This window comes from Monodon monoceros, unplaced genomic scaffold (assembly GCF_005190385.1).
Source record: "Monodon monoceros isolate NGI ecotype Baffin Bay Population unplaced genomic scaffold, NGI_Narwhal_1 Super_Scaffold_6, whole genome shotgun sequence".
NCBI classification, from domain to species: Eukaryota; Metazoa; Chordata; class Mammalia; order Artiodactyla; family Monodontidae; genus Monodon; species Monodon monoceros.
Window position 1 is genome coordinate 11126418 of NW_021703783.1, and position 20370 is coordinate 11146787.

The 20370-nt window shown below is 36.5% G+C and overlaps 3 protein-coding genes across 7 annotated transcripts in view; 1 reads left to right on the forward strand and 2 right to left on the reverse strand.

Moving 5' to 3' along the window:
• On the reverse strand, window positions 1-8874 carry SMCO3 (single-pass membrane protein with coiled-coil domains 3). The gene is made up of 2 exons (XM_029206346.1): window positions 8712-8874; window positions 1-1876 (listed from the first exon to the last, which is right to left on the reverse strand). Exon 2 carries the CDS (start codon window positions 1858-1860, stop codon window positions 1183-1185), a length of 678 nt encoding a protein of 225 aa, XP_029062179.1. The 5' UTR covers window positions 1861-1876; window positions 8712-8874; the 3' UTR covers window positions 1-1182.
• Window positions 8751-20370, reverse strand: part of ART4 (ADP-ribosyltransferase 4 (Dombrock blood group)) — a 19647-nt gene continuing 8027 nt past the window's right edge. The window contains exons 3-4 of one of the 5 annotated variants that reach the window (XM_029206340.1): window positions 16866-16963; window positions 8849-8908 (exon numbers count right to left, since the gene is read on the reverse strand). In XM_029206340.1, the coding sequence (XP_029062173.1) occupies window positions 16872-16963 (92 nt within the window). In that variant the 3' untranslated portion in view covers window positions 8849-8908; window positions 16866-16871. Of the gene's footprint in view, window positions 8909-12672; window positions 12743-12934; window positions 13065-16084; window positions 16964-20370 lie in introns of those variants that run through there. The other 4 variants (XM_029206341.1, XM_029206343.1, XM_029206344.1 and 1 more) reach the window with 4 other exon arrangements.
• On the forward strand, window positions 11255-13584 carry CUNH12orf60 (chromosome unknown C12orf60 homolog). Its single transcript, XM_029206345.1, has one exon. It carries the CDS (start codon window positions 12598-12600, stop codon window positions 13327-13329), a length of 732 nt encoding a protein of 243 aa, XP_029062178.1. The 5' UTR covers window positions 11255-12597; the 3' UTR covers window positions 13330-13584.

Genomic DNA, 20370 nt, shown 5'->3' on the forward strand with positions numbered 1-20370 from the left:
GCTGCTTCCCACTAGCTATCTGTTTTACGTTTGGTATTGTATATATGTCCATGCCACTCTCTCGCTTTGTCAACATGAATGACTTTTAAAATAAATTTGTAAGTAGAACCTAGGAGTCTCAATGGGGAGTAATTGGTTGGTGAAGTATTTAGAAAACAAACACTTGGCATCTTCAGAAATTCAACTGAACCATTAGGCCTCTGTAGCCTTGGGATTTTCCTGAAATTAGATAATTAATGAAATGGATCACCTAAAGTTTTATATAGCAAGGGAAGCTTTCTGCTAGTATTGAAAATAAAATTTCGCTTTTTTTAAAACTCATAAAGTAATAAATTACAACTTTCCTTTAAATGACAATTCTTAAAACAGTAAGTAGCAGTTTCTTCTCCTGCATACTAAATTCATTTATATACCTGGGATTAGCTTGTTTGCTTGTTTTGAAAATGTTCCAAAGTGTTCAGACATTCACTTGAGGGATATTTAATCATCACACCACAGTTGGTCAGGGTTGATTGCAACTATAGAAACAACTTTTATCTTTTATAGTTTTAACTTTTCCCTCTTAAAGTTCCATCCAGATTACAGTGTGTAATTAGTAGAAGCTTACAGAACAATTGCCTCCTTTCATCGTTGGCATAAATTGCTACAAACCATATTTCAGTCTCTTCCAACTTACAGAAAATTGGATTTAAACTGATGGTCAAAATTACGATAGTATTTCTATTCCATTGGAAGGCTCAGTGTTTGCATGTGGGCAGAAGTTACTAAGTATGTCCCTTAGAACTAAATGATGTCTGAGCTGGTGGTAGAAGTGAAAGTCTGTGCATTCAATGCAAATTTGAAGGATTTTGACTGGGAATTAGAAAAGGAAAAGGTAACCCCTACACCTGCTGCTCTACAATAGCATTCACCCTAATGTTGATCTGTAGAGCACAGTGAGAAGACATACCAGGATGTAATCTTTTATTCACAGGGTCTAGCACCAAATGATCCAGGCATTCATCGTTGATAGAAGACTCTCTAGAGTCATCTAGTTTTAGCATCTTTGAGTCCTCTTTCTGAGTTGTTTATGGTATTTATGTCTATTTGGAAGCTTATGGAAAATGAGCCTAATCAAAGAAGCAAAACACTATTACTGAGAAAGAAGCAGAAAAATATTCCAGTGGCAAATAAAGTAACTGTTTATTTCATTTGGTGTTTCACTGTGTTGGTGACCTCAATAATGGCATGATGATATTTTTCTGAGGCTGACTTGAATTCCACCAGATGCTTCTCATAACTTTTGATGGCTTCTTGAAGCTGTGTTTTCTCCACTGCTCCCAGGATGGCACGGAAGATCATATCTATGCCAAGGCCAAGAACAGCAACTCCTATGCTACCAAGGAGAGAAGCACCAATTTGAGCTAACACAGTGACCAACTTGTTAATTATGCCGGTTGTGATGTTTGAGCCCACGAGTTTAACAGCCACTGCACTGGCAGCAGAAGTAGCTTCTCCCAGGATGACTGAAATAACCTTTTGTACTATTGCAATTTTCTCGGTTTCTTTTTCCTTAATATCCTGAAGTTTTCTATAAAGGGTTGGCTCTAGTTTATCTTTTAGTGCTTCATCAACCTTTTGCAATTCTTTTTGGATTTTCATCATGGCTTGGATGATGATATCACAGTTTTCTTTGATGGTCGCATCTCTTTTCATTTCAATGGAGGCCAGCCTGCACCCTAAGTGCGTATTTAAAACCCCAATCAGCTTATTGGTGGCATGGAAGCTGTCAGATAAGCAGTCAAGGAGCTCCTGGTGAAGACGATTTACTTCTTGTCGCCTTTTTGGGTTCTCTGGGTAGAGGAAGTCACTTTGAGCCATATTTCAAATATGATCTCTGAAAAATACAATAGTAAATCTTTACTAGAAATCTTGAAAAATATCTGCTGGATATATAGATTTGACCAGGAAATCTTTTACTTTATGAACAGCAAAGTAGTATGCTATCTAAGGAATTTCTCAGGAAACTCAACAAGTTCTTCAAAACAAGTTTTTGAAACTTGGAGTAAGTGTATGAAAATACGGGTGACATAATGCAACTTGTTGATGCATTAATTATGGCATTAGATCTTGTGGAGGGGGGAGATCCTAGATAGGAAAGATTTGTGTTTATCTAGCATCTGATTATTAATAAATGTGATTATTTCCAAGTAATATTTAATAACATATTTGAAATGGTTAGCTCTTGATTACCAGTGACCCTTAATTTCCTCAAACTCTAGTCACCACATTGAATAGACCAACCAGACTGATTTTTCTAATATTTGGAATTAAATTAGTAGGATCAGAAGAATATTAAGATCTCTGAGTTTACAGGGCAATAATTGCTAATTTTGTTTGTATACTCTGTTATCTTAATTTACAATATTCAAAACACTCTTTATGTCTTTACAGGTCAATTATTTGCTCTCCAAACCTAAGAGGCATCCAAAGGCAACACATATAACATTAGAATGTTTACCAAAAAATCCTCGTGATAACAGTTTATTTTCAAGATTCCTTAGATTAAAATCTCACTTGGAGAGACAGTGGGTATCATGGAAGGGACAGGGCAGTTCTGACTATCTCTCTGGTTCTCCATTGGCAAAGCTTATAAATTAAATTATTTAGAATTGTCTATATTACACTTGACCATTATTCAGATACGCTAGAGTTAGTCTCAGAAAGAAGATAATGTCATTTCACAAAGGTATTAGGGAATAAGTAGCAAGAGTACATCACAGAATGAATAAAATAAGCCTGGTGTTTGTAGCCTGCTTGTGTCTGTACTTTGGGCTCAGAGAAAGAAGGAATAAGCAACACCCTTCTGAGTGAATTTGGGTGAGAGTTTGAAGCTAGTGAGAACAATGTTCCGCAGTATGCACACCTGGAATAGGCTTACTATGTGCCTGACACTTGAATATTTCATTTGAATTCTTGGGAGAAAAGAAGGAGGAAATGGAGTCCTTTATACCTGTGTGGGATCTGGCTCCTCCTCTCTTTGTGTAAACAACATGCTAATTAATCTGGGCCCTATCTTTCTAGGACCACTGTTCTTAGCCTAGATATTGGGAACCTCAGAAGCATGGGAGGAAGGAATGAAGATGTTTTCTCTCAAGAAAGTAAACATGAACATAACCTATCCTCCAAGTTATAAAGATACAGTTTGGAAATGGAAAGGGGAAAAATTTTGAAAATGGATTAGGAACATAATAATTTTTGCTCTTAATTTTAGGAAAATGCACTAGTACCCCTGGTGGAATAAATTGTATCAATGGTCAGAAATTCATTTTTATCTTTGATTTAGATACAGTACACACACACACACACACACACACACGTGACAGATACAAATGTCCACAAATTAGAATATATCTCAATTCCATTTAAAGAAATTGTTTGTTAAAGGACTATTAAATATTCCACAAACTCACCACTGGGTTGCAAACTGCAATTTGATAACCACAAATTGGGACTTTGATTTTCGCTTTTTTCTCCTAGAAATTTTACGTTAAACTGTTTTCTTTTTTGGTTCCTAGTTTTCAGATCTTATCATGAAGTGAAAACTCCAGTTTCTGACTTTGAATTTAGAAGATCACCAACTACATCCCCATCCAGATATTTAGGTGAGAGGAGTCTTTCTTACCCTGAAAAAGTGGGAAATTTCTCTAAAAGCTGTCATATGCCATTATCTGAAGGCATAGCTTTTAGAAAAGATGTGTGGTTCTATTTACCTCAGGATAAACACATGGAGAGATGAACCTTCCTCCTTGATGGGAGATTGAATGTTTCCAAGTGGTCACTTCCTTCCTAATTAATTCATTGTTTTAACACAACTTGACAAATTAATCATAAAATACATCTGAAAGACTAAATAGGTGAGACTACTTACTTTTTTCAGGATAAGTAATGTTGGGACTTTTTCCTCCTCAAACGTTAAAACAGTATAAAAACATAATATTAACAAGTATTGTATAGGTGCAAGAGTAGGTGGAATCATGGAACAAAATAGTCCCCAAAGAAGACCCTTCTATACATTTGACTTAACGTATAATAAATGTAGAATCCCAAATCAATAGAAATTAGTATTCCATAAATGATCCTGGCATAATGGGCTAGCTTGTGGGGGATTAAACATTAATTAAAAAATATCAGTGTAACATATGTAAAAAAGATCAAATGATAAAATAGCTAGAAGAAAACAGATAATTTTCAAATGTATATGGAGGGCTTTATAAGCGTAAAACCAATGGGAAAAAGTCACACAAAAATTTGACTAACAAAGATGACCACGTAAGAAGGACTGAAAGCAAACTGGTTAAAATACAGGAAATATTAAAAAGTATTGGTTTCTAACTAGTCTTGTTATTAATACAGAAAACAGTCAGGTAAACATGCAAACAACTCTGAACAGACAGTAAAAGAAGAAATAGTAGTAATTAATTGATGAAAAGTTTCAGTCTTACCAGAAATCAGATACAGTACTTTTTCAGCTACAAAAGTAGTATTTTCTTTCCTTTACATACTCAAGCCCTTGCACATGCTCTTTTATACCCTTCTTCCTAGGTTGCAGATATCCATAATTTTGTGCCAATAACAAGTCTGAGTAAGAGATATCATGATGTGCTCAGAATTATTTTTCACATCTAACGAAAAAAGACTTATTTTTCTGAGTCAGGCTTACCTTCTTTTTTTTCTTCCTTGGGGAAGGGGACTGAGGGCTCCTTATGCAAAGAGATCTTCAGCAGCCCTGCCACCATACCTGCCCCAGTACTGAATACAGTTTAAAATTACTTCCATCCCAACAGTGAGATAAATGCTAGAGAATTAGGAGGAGGAGAGGTGGGGTTTGAAGGTGAAACCAATTAATTATGTTTGGGACAAGTGAAATTTGAAGAGCCCGATGAAGGAAGTAATTTAATAATTCAGTAGCAATTTACCTAATGGAGAGTAGTACTTTACTATTTATTATAAGGTAGTATGCTAGGCTCTGTAGAGCATACAGAAATGAAAGAGACATGGTCCCTGCTTTCGTGAAATTTCTAATCTAGTTAGGAAGTTAAGACAGATTTAAAACTACAACGTCAAGTTGAAAGCACTACGTCATACAAAATTATAGATAGAGGTGGTGCTTGCCTTGTGCAAATTCAAATTTTAAAGAACTCACACTTTGAAGTAAGACAGAGAAAGATAAATATCGTATGATATCACTTATATGTGGAATCTAAAAAAATGGTACAAATGAACTTATTTACGAAACAGAAGTAGAGCCACAGATGTAGAAAACAATCTTATGGTTACCAGGGGAAAGCGGGGGATGGGGAGAGGGATAAACTGGGAGATTGGGATGGACATATATACACTACTCTATATAAAATAGATAACTAATAAGCATCTACTGTATAGTGCAGGGAACTCTACTCAATACTCTGTAATAATCTATATTGATAAAGAATCTAAAAAAGACTGGATATATGTGTACATATAACCGATTCACTTTGCTGTACAGCAGAAACTAACACAACATTGTAAATCAACCGGACTCCAATAAAAATTAAGCAAACGAAAAACAAAACAAAAGAACTCATACTTTAATAATATTTACACTGGGGCCATGTGGAGACAGTCCATCATCTAGGGAGGGTTAACAATTTGTACCTTTCCAATTGACACTCTTAAATATGTGCTTGATACTTAGAGGAGAGGTTATACACCGCATGAAAAATCTCAGTTGGCAATGTGCAGCATTTCAACTATTGCCCATAACAATTTAGTTCTGATGCTCGAATTGCTTACTTGTCTCAGCAAAACAAAAAAGGTCTGCAATTAGTTGGAGTCACCCTTCTTAAAGATCACAGTTGTTACTTAGGCATGCCTCAAGTGATGTCTTACCAGTGATATACAGTACTGTAGCTGAGAGTTCTGGGCTATACACTGTCCTCTATCTTACTGCATTTTCAGGGCAGATCTTTTAAATATTGACGTGAAAGTTCAGTCTTTTAAAATCATTTTAAAGTCATTTTAAAAAATGACTTATAAGATGGGCATCAGCAGGTAGCTAAGTGGTGTACTTAATCCAGCTCTGATCACCTGCATCTTTTGTATGGCAGATGTGAACTTTTACACTATTTGTTATAACATGATAGTGCTCCCTGTTAGTGATGGGCAGTTACCATCCACTTCTGTACAGCCGAATTTGTGTGGCTATTTGAGCATTTTATTGTAGTGGTTCATGAAATAAGTTCTAAAGAGCCCTGGGGCAGCCTGATGGGGAATTGCTAGCCAGCAGGTGGAGTGCTTGGTCTCTGGCACGCCAGTTTCACCCCAGCCTTTGCTGAAGCACCTATGCTTTCTTTGCTGCTCTATTTGGGCTGTGGGTGGGAAAAGTTTGTGTGATGAGCGAGTTCTTTTGCTAAAATAAAGTTCGGAAATCACACGTATTTTGGCTTTGTTATTTTATTTAAAAAAAGGAAGTAAACAAATCTGGAAGCACTGATACTTGATCTGCTCATCTTAGGAACTTGGAATGAAAACAAAGACTAGCTTCAGATGGATTCTTATTGGACCTAACTCATCAGTATTGTTGAAATAAGAAGTAAACACTCATGATTAAAGAGCATGTAAGAAATGGGAGAAATATACTGATGATTGTATCTAAAAGGTAAAGTTTATTTAGTGATACTATACAGTTCTTTTAGTTTTTCAGGAAAGGAGCCACCTTGCAAAATAAAAATGTATTGATTATCACATATGTAAGTAAAAATTTCTCAGGATACTTTTGTGAATAACAGTACTGCATTGACTGTCAAGTGCTATAGGAATTTAAAGAGAAAATTTCATATGGAGGTCATTAGAGGAAGATTCATGGAGGAAGTGACAGGTGATTGTGCATTGATAGACGGTAGAATTATAACATGATGAAATTAAAAGATTTGATAAACCAAAGTATTTTAAAATAAAAAGTTTATAGCAATGATATATAAACACTTTAATATGTAGGAGGAAAAACACCTATAAACCTACCACCTTGTTTTTCTTTTATTATTCCTTTCCAAAGTTTATTTAAATGCATAAGTATTTTTACCAAGTTGTAATAATAAGAAATAAAATTTCATCTTATATTAATTTACTTAAACACTTCCCCTATTTCTAGTTTTATAATTATTTTATTGGTTATATAAAATATATTTATATTTTATAAAGTATTTCACATATCTTTACCATAATTTAACAAATTCTTAATTGTTTCACTGTCTTAATATAAGTATTTTAATACACATAGTTCTTTTTTCCCTCTTCAATTATCTGGATTATTTCCTCAGGATAAATTTCCAGAGGAAATTCAGATTATATAAATATACAATTTATGTAATCAATAGGAATAAAAATTTATATTACTTTTGACATGTATTGCAAATGCATTCCAAAAACTTTTACACTGACATCAAAAATAAATTTTTACAGCAGGACACTGGGTGTGTTTCAAAGTCAAAGACAATTCTGTTAAATATTATTGGTTTGAGGAGCATAAGGTCAAATTGAAGAGTTCTTGCCATTGTGGAAATCCATCCTGAAAAAGTTAATGATGAAATGATACTGAGGTTTGCTTCCAAATAATCTAGAAGGTAGATTGGAGTAACTTCATAGAAGTAATAAGATCAAACTTGTTTTGATAATTTTTGAAGCTGGGTTATGGGGGTGTGGGAGTTTATTATATTATTTTCTTTACTTCTGTGTATGTTTGAACTTTTCCCATAATAACAATTAAAAACAGAAAGAAAGAAAGAAAAAAAGAAAAACCATGACCCTGTCCAAGCTTCTGATATTTGGTCATTAGTGCTCTCTAAGGTTTTACCTTTCTCCAATGTGTCTCTTGTCCTCACTACCCATATTGGGTCCAGCTATCCTGCAAGGTTCACTTATCTGGGAGTGTGGGTATAGGGTATGGTAAAGTCAGAAGCATTTCAGGAGAAAATAACAGCTACTAACTAGTTCTGAGCTTCCTTCTTTAATTTAAATCAAAACCATGGCCTTTCATTAAAAAAAACAAGGTTGATCATGGTGTGATGACACTCTGATATAAAAAGTCTTTAAAAGAATATTTCTGACCAGAAAGCAGAATATCTAGGTCATTCACCAGCATTTATCAAATGTTCACTTGAGAAACCTCTGCCATATGCCTTGAGTAGACAATGTTCCTTGCCCTCAAGAAGATAACAGTCTATTTGGAGACACACAGCAAAGGCCCAGTGATATTTAAATGTAATATAACTTATGAAGGAGCATAAGTGCTATACATTAACTAGAATTAGATCACACATTCATATTTTCGCAGATACTGAATGCTTAAATTAATGTTAAAGACATAAAAGGAAACGTTACATTCCATGTAAACAACACACATTCACACAGGGGTCATTTCATCCTTATTCTTTTCTAAAATTGATGTCTTTACTACTATATCATCCCCTCTGACTTAATTATATAAGCTGTTATTTTTCTTCTTTCTTGGTGTCTTCAGAGACATAAATGATCACCAGGAACATGTCATGGGATCCGCTTAAAAAAAGTTGTTTTGTTGCTTTATTATAGTTATGACTAGGATTCAAGCCTGACCTGTTACTGCAAACACCCTTTAATATGGAGAAACAGAGTATTATATCAATACTGATAGAGATACCCATATTGCTTACCTTGCTGTGTTTCTGAGTTCAGTGGTCCCAGCAGTTGTTGGGGAGTATTGCTGCAGTGCTTTTTCATCTGGTTTCAACTGGATGTTTCTAATGGAATGTGATGACTTACAGGCTTTGCTAGTCCCTGCTGGGTCCCTCTGCCTGTCTGGTTCATCGACTGTTTCTGCATGGTTTAGTTCTCAGAATTCTTTTATTTTCTATATTAATATAAAATTGGTATATATTAAGTTTATTAATTATAAGTAATTATAATAATTATTATAATAATTATAAGTAATTAGTAGTGCAATGGTAAAACATTAAAATTTTTGTTCTTTAATGGACTTTTTTGTTGTTGAAAAGTGCTATACAACTGAGCTAATTCAATTCAGTAGACAAGATGCCTCTTTGATTGAAGCTCTCAGATTTTGGGTTCCCATCATGTCAACTTTTCCAGATATTAAACTTCCTTTAGCTTCTGTTGCATTTTGTACCTGTTGCTGATTGATCTAAGTTCTCAAGAGATATAGATACAGATATTTTCAGCCAAATGTGTTTTTTGTGTGTGTGCTCTTCTTTCCTGGCTGGTTCTCTGCTCTTTATCACTATCTCTCTTGTCATCTTGGTTAATTGTCTTGACAACATAAAAACCTTAAAGATCAATTTGACTCCTTTCCCTTAAATCAGAGTCTCCCATGCTTCTTTCTCTAGATTCTGTCCTAATCCCCACTGATTCCCCTACAGCAAAGACACATCAGAAGCAAGAAAATCACTCAGCCTCTAGTGATTTGTAATTTACTAGTTTGTAATTTATGGATTGGCATAAAAGGACTATGAGATAATAAATGTAAAATACTTGGCACAGTGCCTGTTTTATGGCAAAAACTTACTAAATGATAGCTATTCTTATGTTAACAACAAAAATTCCTGTTGTTATTGAGTGGGTAGAGGATTGGGAACCAAGATGCCAGCTAGGAGACTTGGATTGTAAAATCTAAAGGTGCTGCCCTATAGTTCTAAAGAAGGACCAAGTGAGGTGTAGTAGATTACTTTTGTCCCTCTGGGTCATTTTGCATTTGACATAGCCTAGGGACCCACCATGTAGGAACATGGGAAAAAAGGGAAAAAAGTATTGTGGCCAGTGTAGTCGAAGTATGTATGGATGGATAAGTAGGATTTCAATAGATGTGTTAGGAGGTGGGGTATGAAGGAGATGATGCAGGTGAAGGGAAAACTGTGAACAAAAAACTGTGGAGCATTTTCAGGGAACAAAATTAACCCACTATGCTGGTGGCACAGAGTATATGTGGGAGCAGTGAAGGGAATGCAAGGAGTGGAAACTTGAGAGCAGTTTGTTGATGGCCTTAGATGCCATGCTAGGAAATTGTATTTTATTCTCTAGGCAATACTGAACCATCGAAGGTTTTTGGTTATGGGATAATATTAGGAGGTTTGGATTTCAGGAAAGTCAGTTTATACAAACTGGATTAGTGGGTATGGACAATAAAACATGGGTTACCAACTCCAATGCCTGTAGTAACTGGACAAGATATGTAAGTAATTGAAACACTTAGTGTAAGACAATAGGATATAGAGGGTGAATGTCTAGTCTAAAGGAGACAACCTCAGCTCTAGGAAATTTCTCCAACTCAGGAAAAGGACTTAATGCTGCCAGTTAATTTCATTTTTTCAATAATCAGTAGAAATCCAGATTTCTATGTTTCAATTTTTAAATTTGCAACTGATAAAAAATTTGAGAATACACTGTGGTAGGTCAAACAAAGCATACCTGCTGGTTAGATTTTGCCTGTGGATCGCCAGTTTGTGACCCCTTGACAAAAATATTGAGATACAATGTGAGACCATTAAAGTTGTCTAGATGAGAGTTAACTGGAGTAGTAGTTATGGGAATGGAAGGAAGGGGATGGATTTAAATAAGTTCAAAGGGAGTTAACAAATTTTAGGGACTGATTTAATATGGGGAAGAGAAAAGGAAAAGGGATTTGAGCCTCAATAATGAGGCAAAGATTAAGAGGAGAAAGTGTTTTCTGAGGAGGTGAGAGCAGTTTTGGATAATTGTGCGGCACATACTGGTGCAGTCACTATGTGGAGATGACCAGTAGGTAGTTGGAAATATAGATCTGGAGATCAGGAGAATTGCTGAACCTACGCCATGAAGTTTAGGAGTCATCTGCATACAGATGGCATTTGTAGTTATTGGATCTTGAAAGGAGAACGTGTACAATATAATGGGGGCCAAAAACACAGCCTTGTGGCACTTAGGAGACTGGAAAGGCATTGGTGGTATAAGGAAGAGAAACCTATAAAATAAATATATGCTTAGAGAGGATATAGAAGGACCAGAGTTATACAGCATCATGGAGCCCTCAAGAGGAAAAAATCTTGAAGTAGGAAGAGGTATTCAGCAATTTTAATAACGCAGAGAACTCAAGATGGTTAAGGCCTGGAAATAGGCCAAGAGATTTGATAATTAGAACTTATTGATGCCCTACAGGAAAATAGTGAGGGATAGAATAAATTACAATGACGTAAAGAATCTCTCTCTTGAGAAATCTGAGAATTAAAGGAAGGAGTGAGATGGAATCATTACTTGAAGAGAAATCAGAGTCCAACTTTTTTTTTTAAACTGAATAGGGCAGTTGTTTTTGTTTTTTTGCTGCGCCATGTGACTTGCAGGATCTCAATTCCCTGACCAGGGATTGAACACAGGCCACAGCAGTGAAAGCCTGGAATCCTAACCAACTGAACAGGGAACTGAGTATGTACATAGTTAAAGGAGAAGGAAAAATAAAGAGGGAGTGATGGAGGATGCAAGATGTATTAGTCAGCTTGGGCTGTCATAACAAAATACCATAGACTGGGGGCTTGGACAGCAGAAGTTTTATTTTCTCACAGCTCTGGAGTCTGGGAAATATAAGATCAAAGTACCAGCCCATTCAGTTTTTGGTGAGGGCTCTCTTCCTGATTTGCAGGCAGTCACCTTCTTGCTGCATCCTCACAAGGTGGAGAGAGTGAGGGAGGGAGCTCTCTGGTGTCTCCTCTTACAAGGACACTAATCCTATCGTACCAGAGCCCTGCCCTTATTACTTCATTAACTTTAATTACCTCGTAAAGGACCTGTCTCCAATTACAGTCATACTGGAAATCAGGGTGTCAACACATGAATTTTGGGAGGACTTCAGTTCACAGCACAAGAGAAAAGGGGAGATGATTGATAGAGCAGAATTCTAGAGGAAATACCAAAAGAGGATTGTGAACATTGGTTAGAGACATTAACATTTTTCTCTATTGCAGAAGAAGACAAGTTTTAATGAAAGTATATAAAGGACAGGACAGACATTGGGAGTTTGTATTAGATGGCCTTGATCTTCTTTGGAATATTGCATTCTCTACCTCCTCAGTCTGCTGTTATCCACCTTTCAGAGTTACTTGATACTTTATATATTCTGTCTGTGATTTTTAGTTGTCATCAGTGGGAATGATTGGATGGAGTGTGCTTGCTCTATCTTAACTGAAACCAGAGCCCCTCTATGTAATTTTTAATGTTTTATCCAATCTTTTTCACTAGATTGGATGGGTATTGAGGGTAATACCTGAGAATACTGTCATTCCATATGTTAGCATATCCAATTCAGGATCTACCATGCAATATTTGATATGTGGTTTAAATTTAATGAAACCCCCCGATTCTACTCTGTTTTAACTATTTTTTATTAAAGCACAAGATCATTTCTGTTTTGAAGCTTGTATAGCTTTCCAACCTTTGATAAGAGTTATTCTCATGTTCGGATTATACTTTCAGTCTCTTTATGGTTGACAAATATACTTTTAGTTTTCATTTGGATTACTACTTGTTTTACAGTGCTGAAACATTTCTGCTGAAGAAATGTCTTCAGGGTCAGAAAAGGATAAAGAGAGGCTTGTTCAAGCTGCCAAAACGTTCCTCTTTCACATGCACGATCTTGTTTTCTTCACAAATGCACTCACTGAATTGTTTAACAGCAGTATGAACACTCAGATCTTCTTAATGTCTGTGAAAGAAGATGGTAATGTTAAGGATGTCTTTGAACAGATGCTCAAAACTTTTAAGGAGATGCAATCTGCAGTGGTGGCAAAGCAGGACAGAATGCAATGTGAACCTTTATGTTCCAAGATTGCAACAGCTATGTGCTCTATGCTTGAGAAGAGTAGCAGTGTAAAGGAGTTGCAACAGTCAGCCAAAGGAATGTTCAAAAATGTCCATACACGGGTCATTGCCTCTGTGCTGAATAATAGTAACATCCCTGAGAGTTTGGAATCTTCTCTTTCACTCTTGATGAAATATCCCATCATGAATCTTCAGTTAAGTGACGTCTATAGAAAAGACACCAAAGAGCAATCAGATGATACCATATCTGAGAAAAGCCCAAGTCCTGGTCCATCCAAAGCCACTACAATAGACACCTTGAAAAAGTTGCAGGATGCACTAAACACTGAGAATGCCAAGGATACCATCGAGTCAGCTGCAGATCAGATGGAGCAAATTGTCAAAACCATGAGACCAATCTTAGAGATCCTCCAAAAAGCCATAAAAACTATGGAAACCAAGGTTTCTGTGTTTAAGAAAGCCAAGGACTAGTAGGAGTGCAACAGTAGTGCTCATTTCTGTCAGAAAACCAATTCAAATCCTGTGAGCTTTTATAGTACTTTCTAAGACCTTGGATGCCAGACATGTGGTCTGTTGGGACATGAGTTTGAAGAATAGTCACCTGGCAAACTATTTTCCTGAAGTTTTGCTTTATTCAAATAAAAATAAATAGTCAAAGAAACCCTGCTTGAAATGGCAGTTACTGAGAGGAATATATTGTTCAAAAAAATCAAGTATGGTATTATATTTGAGGATGTTTCTAAACATTGTATTTCATCTTAAAGCATAATTGAAATAACCCTCAACTAATTCCCACTCTTAGTAATTCTATTTCTAGTTCCTACAGTGTGAGTTCCAGATAAATGTATACACTATCACTAAATAATCTGGTTCAGGCCTAGGAAACAAAACTTTTGCATTTTTGTCACTCATATACCAATTTCTGTACACTTCAGTGGCTTGCCTATCGTAAGCCATCACTAAATACTTTTGATATGATTTATCCAGAAGTAAATAAGAATAATGAATGAGGAGTAAGAGCATTTTCTTGCCTATGTGAATAAGACCAGAGCAGATGAGTTATTCTTTGTCTCCTACTGAAGTCTTATGATTAGGAGATAATAGACATTGAAAAAGGGAAATGCTCTAACATTTTACACAGAAAAAGACCTAGTGCTTGTTACTTGACCGTAATAGAAGTAGGATTTCTGAGATGTGCTTGTATTGGGGAAAAACGTTAGACAAATCCATTTGCCTACCAAAAAGTCTTGAGCTCTCATGAACTGCAAATGAGTGTATGCTCTCAAGATTGCCATATTTCAAAAACAAACAACCCAATCAAAAAATGGGTGGAAGACCTAAATAGACATTTCTCCAAAGAAGACATACAGATGGCCAAGAGGTACATGAAAAGTTGCTCAACATCACTAATTATTAGAGAAATGCAAATCAAAACTACAATGAGGTATCACCTCACACTGGTCAGAATGGCCATCATCAAAAACCTACAAACAATAAATGCTGGAGAGGGTGTGGATAAAAGGGAACCCTCTTACACTGTTGATGGGAATGTAAATTGATACAGCCACTGGGCATAACAGTATGGCGCTTCCTCAAAAAACTAAAAATAGAATTACCATCTGACCCAGCAATCCCACTACTGGGCATATACCCTGAGAACACCATAATTCAAAAAGACACATGCACCCCAATGTTCATTGCAGCACTACTTACAATAGCCAGGATGTGGAAACAACCTAAGTGTTCATCAACAGATGAATGGATAAAGAAGATGTGGTACATATATACAATGGAATATTACTCAGCCATCAAAAGGAATGAAATTGGGTCATTTGTAGAGATGTGGTGGACCTAGAGTCGGTCATAGAGTGAAGTAAGTCAGAGAAAAACAAGTATCGTATCATTAACGCATATATGTGGAATCTAGAAAATGGTACAAATGAACCTATTTGCAGGGCAGGAATAGAGACACAGATGTAGAGAACAGATGGGTGGACACAGGAGGGAAGGGAAGAGTGGGATGAATTGGGAGATTAGGATTGACATATATACGCTACCATGTGTAAAATAGATAGCTAGCGGGAACCTGCTGTATAGCACAGGGAGCTCAGCTCGGTGCTCTGTGATGATCTAGATGGGTGGGATGGGGTGGGGAGGGAGGTCCAAGAGGGAGGGGATATATGTATACATATAGCTGATTCACTTCAGTGTACAGCAGAAACTAACACAACATTGTAAAGTGATTTCACTCCAGTTAAAAAAAAGATTGCCATATTTCACATGATACCTAATAGAAACTTCGTTAAGAATAAGAAAGACAATAACTCTAGCTTTCTTTTTTTCTTTTTAAGAAGTATGGAATTTACTACTTACTTTAAAAGCAGTTAACTCTAGTTCTCTATTGGAATTTTCCTTTCTGAGAATACCTAAGATTTTTCCTCATTTAAACTTTTTTTTTTTTTTTTGACGGTACGTGGGCTTCTCACTGTTGTGACCTCTCCCGCTGCGGAGCACAGGCTCTGGACGCGCAGGCTCAGCGGCCATGGCTCACGGGCCCAGCCGCTCCGCGGCATGTAGGATCTTCCCGGACCAGGGCACGAACCCGTGTCCCCTGCATCGGCAGGCGGACTCTCAACCACTGCGCCACCAGGGAAGCCCTAAACATTTTTTCGTTTAAAAATTTAAATCCTATTTTCTCTTTAAAAAAATGCTTGCTTCTTATCTAAATCTCAGAGGAGCTAAGTAGCCTGGACTTTCAGAATTCAAAGGTATGGAACTAGCTCTCATCTTCACCCCATTTAGCCCAATTAGTAGGGTCTTTAGAGACCTAGCAATCCCCCATCACCCCACTTATCTTGTCTACTACCTGAAAGAAAAGTCGGAGAACATCCCCAGCTGTGAAGTTCGATGATTTATACTTCTTTTTAACTGTTTGCACATAATGGGGACTCAATATATCTCTGATATTTCCTTGGTAATTAGATTTTTTTTTCTCCTTTATCTCCACATACATACACTTCTTTTCCTAACAAATGTGCTTAAATTTGTGATGAAGGCTTAAAATCTAATTTGCCATAAAGTCCTCTGTGAATTAACATATGAGTTTAAATTCTAACTTTTGTAATATTTTAGAAGAAACCTGTGTGCAACACCCCGTTACTGGCAGTGAATGAGACTCCACTAACATCTTTCATTAACTTTCCCTTTTGTTTCTTGGGTTTCTACATTGGTGTGGTCTTGAATGCTGATAAAAATCTCTAAAAACTTTTTTAAAATAATAAAATTGCTTGACATCAGGGAAAAAAAAATCTCTAAAGAAATTTCACACCTTTAGTATGCCTCTGGGGCTCAACACTTTCTCATTTGATGAATTTGTCCTTTGCTTTCTAACTCAAGAGTCTCTGATTTGTTCCTAATATTTAGGATCATTAAATTAAAAAATAAGGGAAAATCATTGTATTCATCATAACACTCCTTCAATTGTTTGAGACAGAAAATTTAATTCAAATTATTGAAGCAAAAATATAATTTATGTAATGAAAAAGCCCATGGTATCCAGTTTCAGGCACAGTTGGATTTAGGGGCACATAGACTCTCGCCAAGATTCACTTTCTTTTCATTTCTCAGCTCTTCTTTCATTGTGTTAGCTCCGTTCTCAGGAAGACAGGGGCTCTCTTCTCAGTGGCAAGATAGCTGCTAGCGATTCTAGACTCATATTCTGCTTTCACTATTCTCCACTCAAAATAAAAAGTGGCCCCCACCCCACACCCAGCCCCAATCCCAATAAAGTACCCTGATTATGTCTCACAGGCTCAGACTGAGTCATTTCTATCCAACATGAATCTCTGTATCCATGAAGAAGAAATATACCTACAGGTCTACCCATAGGTAGTGGACTGAGCCAGCTCTGAATCAGTTGATAGCTGGGCGGAATAATTCTCTACGGGGATTCAGGGTGCCCTGACTTGAATAAAGCAAAAGGGTACAGGGAAGGCAAAAACCACAACCTTTTTTTATGCTCTACTTTTGGAAGAGATGATGACACAGGTCAAAAATGAGAGAGAAGCAATAACTACGGGAATAGGGATGCACTTTTTGCTGGAAGCTGTGAAAACAAAAAAACATAAAAAGAGTTAGAGATGTTTTAGGTAGCAGAGATTTTTTAAAAAAACCACCTCATTTCTCCTTTGGTTCACTTTTTAAACTTAGAAAATTCCTAACAAAAATAGTTGAAGGTAGCACTTTTAAAAAAATATTTATTTATTTTTTATACAGCAGGCTCTTATTAGTTATCTATTTTATACATATTAGTGTATACATGTCAATCCCAGTCTCCCAATTCATCCCACCCGTCCCGCCACTTTCCCCTCTTGGTGTCCATATGTTTGTTCTCTACATCTGTGTCTGTATTTCTGCCTTGCAAACCAGTTCATCTGTACCACTTTCCTAGATTCCACATATATGCTTTAATATACGATATTTGTTTTTCTCTTTCTGACTTACTTCACTCTGTTTGACAGTCTCTAGGTCCATCCACGTCTCTACAAATGACCCAATTTTGTTTCTTTTCATGGCTGAGTAATATTCCATTGTATATATGTGCCACATCCTCTTTATCCATTCCTCTGTCGATGGGCATTTAGGTTGCTTCCATGTCCTGGCTATTGTAAATGGTGTGAAGCTATAGCCACTTAAAGAAAACATTCTCTCTTAGAGTTCTCTAACTGACAGCTTGCTTATTCTGCAGATGATAAAACAGGTACCAAGAGGTTACGAGGTGTACCTCAGGGTACCCAGCAAGTTGGGGGTAGACATCTCCGGATTTCCCATCTTTATCATCATCCGCAGCAGAATTAGTACCGTTACCATCATCCCCATCTTAATTGTCACCATCTGTATCACCATTATGAAAGTGAACATTGATTAAAGGCTTATTCTGTGCTGGGATCATTTTAAGCACTTGCTATAAATTAACTCATTTAATCCACACAAAAACTATGAGGCATTTATCCTCATTTTTTAGTTGATAAAACTGTGACACAGAGATGTGAAGAAACTTGTCAAACATCACGCGTCTAGTAAGTAGTGTAGGCAGCCATCAAACTTAGGCAGTCTGGCTCAACTCTGTATTTTTAACCACTGTATTATTCTCTCCATATATTGCATGTACATTCATCAAATTTTTTATTACAAGGCGAGCAAAAACAATTCACACAGTCCTGTTTGGTGTGTGTGTGTGTGTGTGTGTGTGTGTATACTGCCTACACGTACACACTCTTCATGGGAAAGGTTAGCAGCCACTAAGCTGTGGCTGATGGAAGAAACACTGAAATATAAAAAATTATTGTCAGGCATAACTACTAACTGGGAGTACAATGGGATAAGGATATAGAATGAGATGGAAGATGTAAACCTTTAAAAAAATGGTCTAGGGCTTCCCTGGTGGTGCAGTGGTTAGGAGTCTGCCTGCCAATGCAGGGGACACGTGTTCAAGCCCTGGTCCAGGAAGATCCAACGTGCCGTGGAGCGGCTAAGCCTGTGTGCCACGGCTGCTGAGCCTGCGCTCTAGAGCCTGCGAGCCACAACTACTGAGCCCGCGTGCCTAGAGCCTGTGCTCCGCCACAAGAGAAGCCACTGCAATGAGAAGCCCGTGCACCGCGGTGAGGAGTAGCCCCCGCTCGCCACAACTAGAGAGGGCCCATGTGCAGCAACGAAGACCCAATGCAGCCAAAAATTAAATAAATAAAATAAATAAGTAAAATTTTAAAAATGCTCTAAAGAGTGGAATCTCCTTTTCAACCAGCCTTTGCTGATTATTTAGCATATAAAAGACATTTGAGGTAGAAAATCATTCAACTCTATGATTGCCTCAATTGTTTGATGACCATATTGTTTGATAGGATGATCAGATGATGGGGAAATACTTTTCCATTGCTTCCACATAATATATAAGATCCCTTGAGTTTCCTGGAATTTCTATTTGGAAAATTACCAACAGTAATTTTCAAAACCCCACTTTTCTTATATAAGAAAAATTAATAATGCATACTTATTTCTAAGCTTCTGTCAAAGTTTGTGTTAAAATTGTATTATCTGAATTCTCACAGGGACCTAGGAACAATCAATACCACTTTAGCAGGTCACTCCTTAGAATGATTCTTAAGCATTTTCTGTATTGTTTTCTCTTCATTGAGGCTAGAGATCACAAGGACCTCTAACCCCACCCTTTCTCACTTCTTCGTGGGATAAGATTCTACTGAAGAGTTGTCAGCAACTGATTGACAAGGAAACAATATAACAGAGAAAGATTATGATTTGAGGGTGTGATTGGCTTTGGTATTGAAGCTCTACCCCTAGATGCTTGACTGTGATCATTTTTGTTACTTTCACTGGGCCTCAGTTTTCTCATCTGTAAAATGAGAGCACCTCCAGGTTTTTGGAAATACTATGATCACCACTACTACTCTTCACTTTGCTTCACTGTGATTATGCTAATGTTCAAGTAAGAGACAAACACAGAGACATTACTATGTGGTAATCATACTCATCCTTCAAAACCACCTCTTAAGCACCCTTCATAATAACTAGGATATTAAAAATAGCTTATTTTAATCTTATTTTCTCAGGTTAAAGTAACTTTTCTTTCCTAACTCTCTTGATACTTTTTCTCTACCTCTCATATGGTCATTATCATTTCTACCTCACATTATTATTATTATTATTTTCACACAGGCAGACAATATATTTAGAAGAATAAATGAAAAAAATCTGTGAATTAAATTAATTACAATCTACAAAATTTCTCATTTCAGAACAACTCACATTAACTTTACTTTTGTATTTGTCTTTACTTTTCTTCTAGACTATTCAATGCTTTTTATTCTCTCTGTCCCTAGGACAGTACTTTTCAAATTGGAGGTTGTGATTCCATTAATGGTTTGTGACATCAGTTCAGTAGGTCATGGCCATCAATCTTTAATAATGTAATAAAATAGGTTAAGATGAAAAACACTAGTTAAATGCATGTGAAAAGATCAACTATTATCTTGTTATATATACATTTGTGTGAACATATTTGTATATTTATATGAATGTGAAGTTTGTTTATAATGTCAATAGTCAGAGCACAGAAGATTGAAGCCAATTTTAGGTTGTCAATAACATTTTTGAATGACAAAATAAATCTCCTGAAAGTGACCTACAGAGAAAATTGTCCTGGACTTTTTGTTAGAAAAAATGGGAAACGGTCTCACTTTTGTTATTTATAACCTGCTTGAATAATCTTACAGAAACCATTTAACCTTTCTAATCCTCAGTGTTCACATCATTATAGGGGGTCAATAGCCCAAAGTACAGGTGGTTGTAAGAATTAAACAGATAATGTGTGTGAAAGCCTTTTGTAACCTAAATTTCTATACAAATACCATTTTATTGGTGTATTATAACCTGAATTTGGTCACCTCTGCCTTAGGTATACAGTCTGGGGAGAAATGCATAATTATTATGCCTTTT

Excerpts from the sequence above, each read along its gene's own strand:
- SMCO3 (XM_029206346.1), bottom strand. The coding sequence starts at position 1,860 with ATGGCTCAAAGTGACTTCCTCTACCCAGAGAACCCAAAAAGGCGACAA.
- CUNH12orf60 (XM_029206345.1), top strand. The coding sequence starts at position 12,598 with ATGTCTTCAGGGTCAGAAAAGGATAAAGAGAGGCTTGTTCAAGCTGCC.